General features: G+C 40.2%; 1 protein-coding gene across 5 annotated transcripts in view; it reads right to left on the bottom strand.

The window, feature by feature from the left end:
• LOC137003917 (CUGBP Elav-like family member 5) overlaps positions 1–14050 on the bottom strand; it is a 176332-nt gene that overhangs the window by 82502 nt on the left and 79780 nt on the right. For all 5 annotated transcript variants that reach the window (XM_067364215.1, XM_067364212.1, XM_067364213.1 and 2 more), the window contains one exon: positions 8203–8251. In XM_067364215.1, the coding sequence (XP_067220316.1) occupies positions 8203–8251 (49 nt within the window). The remainder of the gene's footprint in view (positions 1–8202; positions 8252–14050) is intronic.

The raw sequence follows: 14050 nt of genomic DNA, 5'->3' as shown, positions 1-14050 counted from the left end.
TCCACAATGAGTAGATCCATTACGGCGGTAATCAATACTCCACTACGCTTTATCACTGCACAGAGACAAATAGAGCTTCATGATGAATGAGACGTTTGGTTAACGATCAGGTCAGGATGGTAAAGGTCAAATCTTTATGGGGATTTCTTATGATCTCAGAGCAGGAGGTGCAGGGAGCACATGACCGCTGACATTATGCTTTAACTACCAGAAGAGAAATTCAGGCTGCATCTCCATTCACATACAATCACACATGCCACAGGAGTTTTTTTTTTAAAGTCATGATCCAAAATGAATACTTTTTGTTCAATGCATATGCAAATATTTGGTGTAGAACATTTGTTTTCACTCAGAAATTGCTAGTAAATTTTACAATTCATTACAAAGACTGAATTAAACATGAAAATATGAAGTAAAAAGACTGAAGTGTTTTCTTGTAAAACACTCCAATAATCTCTCTTTATTTACAACTTTATTAAATCATGTACAGCCTCAAGTGACTTTCAGATTGCTTTCATAGAACAACCACAGCAGCAATATGATAAAGTCACCAGTACTCAATATATTTTTGATAATAATTCAATTAAGAATAAACCGCTTTTTTTTTTCTTTTTTTTTCTTTTTTTTTTGAGGTAAATAATATTGTCAGGGCTCCCACACTTTATCATGATTTTTCTAGTCATTCATGATTAAATATGGTGCTGATATGGACTATATCCGGCACAGTTATATTTCGGCCTGAGACAAAGTATGTCAGTGCAAACCAGAGTTGAATTCAGAATAAACTGGGAACAATCGTCCAGAATTTGAATTGAATCTGAATTGAGGTGGATGGATGGATATATTGTGAATGATTTCACAGAAGTTCATTCTGCTTGTGTTTCATGAATAAGGCCTAGTGTCAAACACAAATGTTCAAACAATGTCAGTGAGATGTTATTTTGGGCGCAGTGCAGGTGCTGATTGAGTAAATGTCATTTCCCAGCATAGTAGATCAGTATCGAGCTGCTAATTGACCCTTTGTTAATTACAAATAATTAGTTTAAGCTAATCTGATAATGTCCTTCATCGCTGGTTTTCTGATAAGCTATTGACAGGAGCTTCTCTTCCGCCCTGGACTACCCACTGATCTGCCAATATCAGTGACATCAGTTAGTGAAGACACTGTGCATGTAGTGTTTGTGGCTACATTTGAGAGGCTGAAGAACTATAGAGGGCAACTGTGTGATCAGCATTTTCTAATAGTCTGGTATCATCAATAGTAAAACTCATTTATTCACCCTTAGAGAGCAATATGGATGCTAAATAGGGACGTTCCAAATAAAAGTAAGCAATGGGATGTTTAGAGAACAAACAATAGTTAAAGTATGAAACAGGGGCCATTTACAATTGAATTGAGAATGAATTGGAATTGAAGTAGCACATTTGAATGTAAGGAGGAAAACTTACAATTATTTGGAAATTATTAAACCATACATACAGACAGAGGGATGGATGGATGGATGGATAGGTAGAACAACATAGAATTGTAGAACAATGGATGGATGGAAGGAAGGATGGATAGATAGAACAAGAGATAGAATGGTAGAATGGAATGGATGGATGGATGGATGGATGGATGGATGGATGGATGGAACAACAGATAGATAGATAGATAGATAGATAGATAGATAGATAGATAGATAGATAGATAGATAGATAGATAGATAGATAGATAGATAGATAGATAGATAGATAGATAGATAGATAGATAGATAGATAGATAGATACCTGTAGGACAAGACCATGATGGATGGATGGATTGAACAAAAGAAAGACAGATAGAATGGTAGAATGGAATGGATGGATGGAACAACAGATAGAATGGTAGAACAATGGATGGATGGAATAAAATGACAGATAGAACAATAAATAGGACAACAGATAGACAGAACGGCAGATAGAACAGTAGAATGATGGATGGATAGATGGATGGAAGGAAGGATAGATAGATAGAACAAGAGATAGAATGGTAGAACGGAATGGATGGATGGATGGATGGATGGATGGATGGATGGAACATCAGAGAATGGTAGAACAATAGATAGATAGATAGATAGATAGATAGATAGATAGATAGATAGATAGATAGATAGATAGATAGATAGATAGATAGATAGATAGATAGATAGATAGATAGATAGGACAAGACCATGATGGATGGATGGATGGATTGATTGAACAAAAGAAAGACAGATAGAATAGTAGAATGACAGAACAAATGATGGACTGAACAGCAGATAGATAGAACAACAGATAGAATGGTAGAACAATAGAAGGATGGATGGATGTGTGTGTGTGACTAATATAAATCGAATTCACACTCATGAATTGAAAGAGAGGAAATTCTAAATGTTGTGGAACCCTGATGCAAATGCTTCTAGTTATGCTAAGATAGCTCAAATGAAAAAAGTTTCATCAGGTTTAGAAGTTTTTTTGTGATTTGTTCAAATCACTCACCCCTGGTATGAGAAATGGTAATAGTGATGCCACCCTAGCATACACCAGTAATGAAGAGCTCACTGCATGTTCTCCATGTAAGCTGCATTCAAACATCAGACGTTCAAAGATTGAGACCTCAAATCAGGGCACAAAAGATCTCTCTAAATGGTGGTGCATTTGGCCTATCAGAGCTTAGATTCGGAGACCCATAAGCTGAGAAAGCTCTTTTGTTTGGGGTCGCTAAAAGCATTTCAGTATTTTAGACACATCCCCTCTATTTTCTGCTTTGGAGTGGGCGGCAGGCGGGGGATAAACACCGTTTATGACAGAGAAGAGTGAATTTGGCCTTGTGACAGAACGCTCTCGCCACAGGTTTTCGTCCATCCAAACATTACGAAAGAATGGGCTGTTTTCTTTGAAACATAGCTAGGTATGGATCTACATGTGTGTTTTTTGTCGGTTGCTTTGCTCTCTACCGTTTAGGCAATGAGCTTCTGATACAAAATCCTAAAGGCCTGAACACACCAAGCCGACACCGACGAACTAGTGATGGCGAAAGCAGACTGCGGGGTTGGTTCACATGGGCAGCGTCTGTGTCCAAAGTTGGCCTGACACACCAAACCGACGCTCGACACCTGACGGCCAAGTAGCACGTCATTCTGCGTCTGCGCAAGATGAAATGCCTTTCCCGACCAGCAGGTGGTAGTAACTGAACGGCCAATCAGAATGATCAGATGGCCCGACGGACCGACGAGCTACGACGCCAATTTAACATTTTGAATCGGCCGAAAAAAGCCGACGAGGACCAACTTCAGTCGACTGTGCGGAACACACTGAGAAAACTTAGTCGGCCGACGAATAAAAACTGCCGTGTGTTCTGGCCTTAATGGAAAAGGAACCTCATAAATGGCTGATCTGAAACATATTATCATACGGATCATACAAAAAATATCTGCCATCTTTGATTATATGATTGCTGTACTGCTCTAGAACTTGGACAAAAGAAGATACACTACTGTACAAAAGTTTGGGGTCAATTTTTGTTTTTTGTAAGAAATCAATACTTTTATCAGCAAGGACTTTGAAAGTTGGCTCAACAAAGTTTTCAAAAAAGTTTAAACAGCTTTGAAGTTTGAAGGTTTATAAGCCTTAGGAAAAGAGAGAACGATGGATGGATGGATGGATGGATGGATGGATGGATGGATGGATGGATGGATGGATGGATGGATGGACAGACAGAACAACAGCTAGATAGAACGACAGGTAGAATGGTAGAATGAGAGATGGATGGGAGGATGGATAGATAGATAGAAAGACGGATAGAGCAATAAATAGGAAAAATAGAATGACAGATAACAGTAGAACGATGGATGGATGGATGGATGGATGGATGGATGGATGGATGGATGGATGGATGGATGGATGGATGGATGGATGGATGGATGGATGGAATGACAGATATAGAACGGTAGAATGATTGATGGATGGACTGGGATAGATAAGGATTGGACAAAGGATAGATAGAATGACCGATAAAACAGTAGAACGATGGATGGATGGATGGATGGATGGATGGATGGATGGATGGATGGATGGATGGATGGATGGAACGACAGATAGAACAACAGATAGAGAAAGAAAGATAGAACTGGATGGATGGATGGATGGACAGACAGAACAATAGATAGAACAACAGATAGAGAATGACAGATAGAATGGATGGATGGATGGATGGATGGATGGATGGATGGATGGATGGATGGATGGATGGATGGATGGATGGATGGAACGACAGATAGAACAACAGATAGAGAAAGAAAGATAGAACTGGATGGATGGATGATGGATGGATGGATGGATGGACAGACAGAACAATAGATAGAACAACAGATAGAGAATGACAGATAGAATGGATGGATGGATGGATGGACAGACAGACAGAACAATAGATAGAACAAAAGATAGATAGAGAAAGAAAGATAGAACTGGATGGATGGATGGATGGATGGATGGATGGATGGATGGATGGATGGATGGATGGATGGATGGATGGATGGATGGATGGATGGATGGATGGATGGATGGACAGACAGAACAACAGATAGAACTACAGATAGAGAAAGAAAGATAGAATGGATGGATGGATGGATGGATGGATGGATGGATGGATGGACAGACAGACAGAACAATAGATAGAACAACAGATAGATAGAGAAAGAAAGATAGAACTGGATGGATGGATGGATGGATGGATGGATGGATGGATGGATGGATGGATGGATGGATGGATGGATGGATGGATGGATGGATGGACAGACAGAACAACAGATAGAACTACAGATAGAGAAAGAAAGATAGAATGGATGGATGGATGGATGGAATGACAGATAGAATGGAAGAATGATGGATGGATGGATCAGAACGATAGATAGATAGATAGATAGATAGATAGATAGATAGATAGATAGATAGATAGATAGATAGATAGATAGATAGATAGATAGATAGATAGATAGATAGATAGATAGATTATAGAATGACGGAACAATAGATAGGACAATGGATAGATGGAACAACAGACAGAATGGTAGATGGATGGATGGATGGATGGATGGATGGATGGATGGATGGATGGATGGATGGAAAAACAACAATAGATAGAACAACAGATAGATAGAACAATAGAACAAAAGAACGCTAGACAGATTTCATAATGTTCCAAATGTTATAAACGTTCAACCTTTGAAATGACTTCTTACATTTCAACATCCATATCTCAGAGGATAAAATCAAATCCCACACTACATCATTTCCCACTGAATATTCCGTTTCACTCTGAAGCACAAGACATACACACACAACCACTACAGATGCAAATGCAGGACGCCATGATGGTGTCAGTGAGACTGAGATATCCGTCTTGTGTCGGCTCAGAAATGTCACATCACATTGAAAACATACCACACTTATTCAAGTAAAGTGTCATCTCCTCTCTGTTTGTGGTCATGCATTTTTACACATGCAGGCACATGACACGTCCGTTTTCCTGCGACCTCTTGACAAACACACAGAGAAGCTACAAAGAGAGAGACACACACACACACAGAGAGAGAGAAAAGGCTCTAGTATTTTATTGATTGAACGTTCAAGCCCGCCTCACTCCAGCTTGTATATTTAAGAAAAGCAGGCCGGGCATTGGGACCACAGGGCCCCCCGTCACAGCAGCCGATCGAATGACTATTTCATTTACAGTCTTATGCTAATGCACTTGGCAGGAGCGGGACGAGGTCTGTGCACACATCTGCACTCAATAACCCAATCACTTTAACCAAAATGAATACCCACTAACAGCAGAGAGAATGCCGAAGGGAGTGGACACACTCAATGCGTTCAGAAACAGCGACAATGCAAAAATATAGAATTCCTTAATCAGAATTATCTTGTTTTCAGTAAAAATATACTTGAAACAACATGCCTTTACTTGAGAAGCAAAACTGTATAAAATATTAAGACTTGCTTTCAGAGAATATACAGAATATTTTGAATATAAAAAAAAAATAAGTTTATTATTCTTATTATTATTAGCATAAATATTAGTATTAGTACATAGTAAATAACATCATTTAGTATGATTAATTAAGCTGTTTTCTTCAAAACAAGTCCCCCCCCCACACACACACACACACATATAGGGTACAAAGGGGCTAAAGGCACACCTTAAAGGGATAGTTTACCCAAAAATGAAAATTTGATGTTTATCAGCTTACCCCCAGTGCATCCAAGATGTAGGTGACATTTTTTCTTCAGTCGAACACAAATGATGATTTTTAACTGCAACTGCTGCCCTCTGTCATTCAAATCATTGCAGTAGATGGGAACTTCATCTATAAGAGTGAATAAACCTTGCTTAGACAAATCCAGATTAAACCCTGCGGCTCGTGACGACACATTAATGTCCTAAGACACGAAACGATCGGTTTGTGTGAGAAACCGAAAAGTATTTATATAATTTTTTACCTCTAATACACCACTATGTCCAACTTCGTTCAGCTTCCGGCTAGTGAGGTCTGATCGCGCTCTGACAACGGAAGTGATGTCTCGCGCTCATTGAAGTATATGGGCGAGACATCACTTCCGTCTTCAGAACGCGTTTTTTGACCTCACTAACAGGAAGCTGAACGGAGTTGGACATAGTGGTGTATTAGAGGTAAAAAAATTATATAAATACTTTTCGGTTTCTCGCACAAACCGATCGTTTCGTGTCTTAGGACATTAATGTGTTGTCACGAGCCGCAGGGTTTCATTTGGATTTGTCTAAGCAAGTTTTATTTACTGTTATAGTTGAAGTTCCCATCTACTGCTATTATTTGAATGACAGAGGGCAGCGGTTGCAGTTAAAAATCATAATTTGTGATCGACTGAAGAAAAAATGTCACCTACATCTTGGATGCACTGGGGGTAAGCTGATAAACATCAAATTTTCATTTTTGGGTGAACTATCCCTTTAAGAGAACATGTGCTTTTCACTACTCTCAAAGTGTATGATTGCCGGAAAAAATGTATATGTTTGTATTGAACATTGATGGAGCAACAGATTTTGTGTGAAAATAAATCATAAAAGTGGTTAATTTTGTTTAATAATCTTATAAATATATGAGCTGGTGAGGGGAGCATTTTACCCCACACATGGAGACAGCATAGGGTAAAAGGCACACAGAATTGATACAAACACTTTAGCTAAAATAATATGTTTTTAAGAATGTCTAGTTTAATACTTGTTGAAAAGAATCACTTTAGTAAAAATTGTACAATTTTTAGTTTATTTCTGTTTATGTGATCATAATTTCAAAGGTTTAATAGACATAGCGGAATCATTGTCATTTAGGAATAAGATTGTGTGTTTGAATCGAGATTGCGATGTTTTAATGATTAATCATGCATGCATATGGGCCTACAGCCTGTTTATTTTTGTATGTCGTATTTGTTCCAGACCTCAAAAGTAACCTGGGCCCAGGGCCATCTAAATATGAATGGTAATGAGTTATTGAATTTTGTCCATGTTTATTAAATGATTCAATTTATTTAATTTGATGAAAACAAGTATTAATATCTCATTCAATTTTGCTTCTCAAGCAAATTTAATTTGTTTTAAGATAAATGTAATTTTTCCATTGCAGATGGAGGGATCTTTAGACACAAGGTGTGTTGTCAGTTATGCAGGCTAGCTGGAAACAACAGTAAAACAATATTGCTTCCATAAATATTAATATGCTTAATATGCCACACCAGCTTCCTATGATTGCTCTATACATGTGAAATTATTGTTACAAAGTGAAACTGTTTGCAACTTGATATGGAATCTTGCATGGTGTGAGTACCTGAAAAAAAAACAAAAAAACAAAAAACAGTGCAACAACCCAAGATGTGCAACTTGTGCACAATTGTACATTTACTTGCAATAAAAAGGTAAAAACGCTGCATAGTGCACATGCTGTTGTGTTGGAAATCAAATTCAACCCACAAATGTTTCCTGAAACCCCAACAATCAAATAAATCTAATCAAATAAATAGCATGTGTAGGGCCCCGAACAGAGTGAGAACACTTCCAGTCAAAGCTAATATCACCGGCACAAAACAACCGAAAGAGAAAGTCAGTGAGTGAGGAAGAGAAAATAAATGAGTGTGGAGCAATAAAGTGAGATAGAAATGAAATCTCTTTACCTCCTCGACTCTCGCTGTCAGCTGGCTTCACCTGAATAGGCCGTGTCATCTGCGGGAGAGAAAGAGAGAGAGAGGAAGAAATAAAGGTTAATGTGGAGGTGTAAGACAGAGACAGCCAGAGGAGCAGGATAGGAGCGTGCCGTCTCGCTCCTGGATTCACAGCTGTCAGAGACACTGAAGCTCAGAGACGTCAACTCCCAGAAGCCCATGGGCTGTGAGAGACTGCAGCCACTGGCGTATACCTGCGCTTACATGAGTCATTTCAGCGTCAGGCGCATATCATGACTTCAGTTCATCTGCTGTGCTTTGAGTTAGATTGAGATGCTGCTGGTGCATGTGAGATCAGAAATCAGAAGACAAGAGATTTGAGAACTTTGCATACGTCTCCTGCTTCTGAGATGATTCTCCTGAGAAAAGCCTTCCGGACAAGATCTCAATAATGTCTAAAACTATGCCAAGTTTTTCCAAGATACAACAGTCTGCAATCAAAAGCCAGAGATCTCAAAATCATCTCAAAGATGTCTCATCAAATGACATGAGCTGCTATTCACTTTCATTTTAAAACTTTATTTTTAGAGCTGCACAGTTTGGGGTGGGGGATTTATACACCAATCAGGCATAACATTATGACCACCTTCCTAATATTGTGTTGGTCCCCCTTTTTGCTGCCAAAACAGCCCTGACCCGTCGAGGCATGGACTTCACTAGACCCCTGAAGGTGTGTTGAGGTATCTGACACCAAGCAGCAGATCATTTAAGTCCTGTAAGTTGTGAGGTGGAGCCTCCATGGATCGGACTTGTTTGTTTAGCACATCCCACAGATGCTCGATTGGATTGAGATCTGGGGAATTTGGAGGTCAACACCTCAAACTCCTTGTTGTGTTCCTCAATCCATTCCTGAACAATTTTTGCTTTGAGGCAGGTGCATTATCCTGCTGAAAGAGGCCACAGCCACCAGGGAATACCGTTTCCATGAAAGGGTGTACATGGTCTGCAACAATGCTTAGGTAGGTGGTACATGTCAAAGTAACATCCACATGGATGACAGGACCCAATGTTTCCCAGCAGAACATTGCCCAAAGCATCACACTGCATCCGCCGACTTGCCTTCTTCCCATAGTGCATCCTGGTGACATGTGTTCCCCAGGTAAGCGACGCAAACGCACCCGGCCATCCACGTGATGTAAAAGAAAACGTGATTGATCAGACCAGGCCATCTTCCTCCATTGCTCCGTGGTCCAGTTCTGATGTTCACGTGTCCACTGTTGGCGCTTTCGGGGGTGGACAGGGGTCAGCATGAGCACCCTGACTTGTCTGAAGCTATGCAGCTCCATACACAACAAACTGTGATGCTCTGTGTATTCTGACACCTTTCTATCAGAACCAGCATTAACTTCTTGAGCAATTTGAGCTACAGTAGCTCATTTGTTGGATCGGACCACACGGACCAGCCTTCGATCCCCATGTGCATCAGTGAGCCTTGGCCACCCATGACCCTGTCAACGGTTCACCACTGTTCCAAAATGTTCACTTGCTGCCTAATATATCCCACCCACTAACAGGTGCCGTGATGAAGAGATAATCAGTGTTATTCACTTCAACGTCAGTGGTCATTTTTTTATGCCTGATCGGTGTGTAAAGGAATTGTCCAAAGGAATTTTAAGAGAAACACAATTTTAAAGAAGCCTAATTGCCAGTTAAACAGAGCAACCTCTGAGCAATCAGATTTCTTCTGTGGTGAGATGAGGTCTGTACCATCTGTTTAACCCTGCTTTGTTCCATCGCTCCATCTCTGCATGCACTATTCATTTCTTAATTTCCGTCAAAACTTCTCTCTCTTCATTGCATTTTTTCTTCATTACGGTTCACACTTAGAGATTGATGTTTTTGAATTCGTTAGACGCCTTTTTCCTCGAGCACAGGGGCACAAATTCATTGTGTCTTTCATGAATACGAAGCGTGTGCTGTGATGCACAGAAAAGCCCAAACACGCACATTTGCATTTGTTTAGTGTCTGATGTGAGGAGGAAGACAGGAGAGAAAGACAGCCTTACACATCTAATAAGTCAACACTGAGATGTTTTGTGCGGAGCAGCTTTAAAATCTGTAATCTGATAAGGGCGAGAATGAAAGCTGATCAGATCACGACAGCATTATGCATCCTGTACGTGACTCTCCCCTCAACAACAGGAAATCACAGCACCTCCTCAAAATCAAAGCCGACAGGCCACCGACCAGGAACGTGATATAGTAAACCAAGCAAACAAGCAGAGAGGCTGAATGACAAAAAGAGTATAGAGTAAAGTTAAGAGTAAGAGTATAGAAGTATTACACTTCAGTGCTTAACTCAACCATCACTATTTGTGTTTCAGACATGCATGATTTATGACCAGTTCAACCAGTCACAATACCCAGAAAACCACATAGTGATGCACTAAAACTAAAAACACCTAAGCAACCCCATGGCAACCACCTGAAACACCCTAGCGATGCCCTAGCAACTACTCAGAACACACTAGAAACCACACAGCAACACCCTAGCAACCACCCAGAAAAACACATAGTACTGCACTATAAAACACTCAAAACACCTTAGCAACCCCATGGCAAACACCCTAGTGATGCCCTAGCAACCACTTAGAACACACTAGCAACCACACAGCAACACCCTAGCAAAACCACACAGAAAAACACATAGTACTGCACTATAATACACTCAAAACACCTCAGTAAACCCATAGCAACCACCCGAAACACCCCAGTGATGCCCTAGCACACTAGCAACCACACAGCAATGTGCTATGAACCACCTAGACCACAGAAATAACACCTGAACCACTGCATAGAAACACACTGGAAATAACCAGGCACTTTGGCAAACACCACAATTCCCTCAGTAAATATAAAAATCTAGTTTTTAATGTACAATTACTTCATTAAATATATTATTTAAAAAAGCACACAAACTTACAATGAAAGAGGGGCCTGAGAGACCAGAATATTATAGCAATAATATACTATCAAGCAACCATGAGAACACCCTAGTAACCACCTAGCAACACCTTAGCAACCACCTAGAAGCCCCAAGTAAACCGCATAGCAATGTACTATAAAACATTCAAAACACCTTAGCAACCCTGTGCCAATCACCCAGAATACCCCTTGCGACCATCTAGTTATGCCCTAGCAACCCCACACAACACCCTAGTGACCACATATCAACCATCCCAAACACCTTAGCAACGACCATAACCATAGCAATCAACCATATAGCAACAAGCAATTAACTACCTAGATCAGCTTAGCAATTACATAGCAATGAGCTAAAAACACTCAGAATAATAATAATAATAAATACACATAATAAATATACAGATCATAATGATAATAATAATAATAACATTCAATCCCCATTGCAACAACCCAAAACACTCTAGCAACCACCTAGTGATACCTTAGCAACTGCTCAGAACACCAACCACATAACAACCTCCTCAAACACGTGAACAAATGCATACCAAACACCATGGAAACCACCTAACCCTAGCAATGACCTACACTCTAAAAACTGCTGGGTTAAATATGGACAAAACCAGGGATTGGGTTGTTTTCACCCAGCCATTTTTGTTTTTCAACCAATTTTGGATTTATTTTTTTTAGCCAGCAATATATTAATATAGTAAAAGGCATGTTTTTGCTCACCCCCAAATAGGGGCAAATGTGTGGGGTATTTTAGGCTGAAACTTGACCATACCAGAGACTTATATTACATCATGTGAAAGAGGGCATAATAGGTGCCCTTTAACCCAACCTGCTGGGTTTGTCCATATTTTACCCAGCTTGGGTTTTTTTAACCCAGCATTTTTTAGAGTGTGATGCCCTAGCAACTGCTTAGAACATCAACCACATAGCAACCCCTGGCAACCACCTCAAACATATGAACAAATGCATAGCAACTTCCTGGGAACCACCTAACACTTGCCACAATCTTTTGACACCCTAGCAACTGCTCAGAACACCAACCACATAGCAAGCCCCTGGCAACCACCTCAAACACATGAACAAATGCATAGCAACCCCCTGGCAACCACCTCAAACACATGAACAAATGCATAGCAACCCCCTGGCAACCACCTCAAATACAAAAACAAATGCATAGCAACCCCATGGAAAACCTAGTTTTTTTTTTTTACTTCATAAAAACTTCAATTACAACAAAAGAAGAACAAAAATAAACAATTATAAATAAAAGCAATGAACATTTATCCGAACTTGCATGTAAAAAAAATATATATATTATACAACATTAGTTCAATGTAAAAGCAATAGCAATTCTTGGCAAGGAGAAAAGGGAGGGTGAGGAGAGCAGGAGCGAGCAAAAGCGGTACAGTTAGAAAAATGAAGATGTACAGAGAGCAGGTGAGCTGTGTGGTTGCCCGTGGCGACATCGCTGTGGCAGTGGTGATGAAAGACTCTCCTGTATGGAGTTGTCACGGCGACGGCACACAGGGGGCTGAGTCGCAACAGGAAGCAGCAGGTGAGACGGGCCACAGCCGCGACAGGAAGTCAACATCAGCGCTAATGGGGACCTATCGCTCACTTAGGAGACGAGCCGTACAGGAGCGATACACAATAACAACACACAATACAACCCTGCAGGCCTACGCAGACCTCAAAAAGGGTTGGATTCTCACAAACCATTTTTTCTACATCCCGAAACAGGATTGCTATACTTTCACTCAGGGTCCAAAATACATTTCGCGCCACACTCACCAATGGGAGGTGAATTGAGAAAATTGAGCCGTTTTCTCTTTCCATTTGCAGCATACATCACAGGTTGTGGTGTCAATAGCAGCACCATATATTACACAGGATACATGTACTAGTCGGAAGGTCTTTCTTCCCACTTCTGAAGTCGTAATTAGGAATGTCACATTAAAGAGCTTTGTTACAATGCATGCAGTCTGGTGAATACAAAATATTTCTGAAGGTACATTTACACAATAATGATGTGCTAAAAATGGAAAAGTGGTTCCTTTGCTTTTTTCGCGTACAGCGTTGTCAAAAAGATCCCAGTGAACTATAATATTACACTATATTTATTTAATAGAATACCATGGTTAGTCTGGGTAAACCCAGCCTGATCTGCTGGCGATTTGATTTCGCTCGGCAACTCAGTCTGGAAGCCCGTGCATTCATTTCTTCTGCGCTGTTACACTTTTGCGGGAACCAATCACAGACTGGCTTATCCACCTTGCTCGCTATTAGCGGGTATAACACGATGACGATAGAGAAGTGACGGCAAGCAGCTTTCAAACTCTATCTGATCTACCCGTCTCTCGCACAACCGTCACTCCAAAATAACAATGCACAATCACAGTGACACCGATTGTGTTAAGCATTTACCTTATCTGAGAGAAATGTAGCAGAGCGTTGATCCGACAGTCTCTTCATAGGAAGATTACAAACAGCGATTAATGACACACAATGATTCTCTGTTGTTATTTTGGTGGTTTGCTTCACGATGTGAGTACAGGACTCTTTTACTTCAATGCCCCTTGATGATAGACAATATTTTTATTATTTGCTCTATATGTTTCGTCTCCCTGCTTCTTGAATCTTGCACCGCCTGAGCTGACTGGAATTCTTTTTGGTTGTCATGACAATGACGTAGTTTAGGGCGGCTATATTCCGCATTCATTTACACTGAACCAGAATAGTATCAGAGTCGCCTTTTAAACTCTCGACGATGCTGAATGACTTCTTTAGTTAGCAAACAAATTGCTCGAGTGGGTGTAAATACCGATCACTTTCATGTTTTTTTGCACAACCTGCAAAAATCGCTCAA

This window comes from Chanodichthys erythropterus, chromosome 16 (assembly GCF_024489055.1).
Source record: "Chanodichthys erythropterus isolate Z2021 chromosome 16, ASM2448905v1, whole genome shotgun sequence".
Taxonomy (NCBI): Eukaryota; Metazoa; Chordata; class Actinopteri; order Cypriniformes; family Xenocyprididae; genus Chanodichthys; species Chanodichthys erythropterus.
Note: the sequence above shows the minus strand (reverse complement) of the source record. Positions and strands in the feature narration are given on the sequence as shown.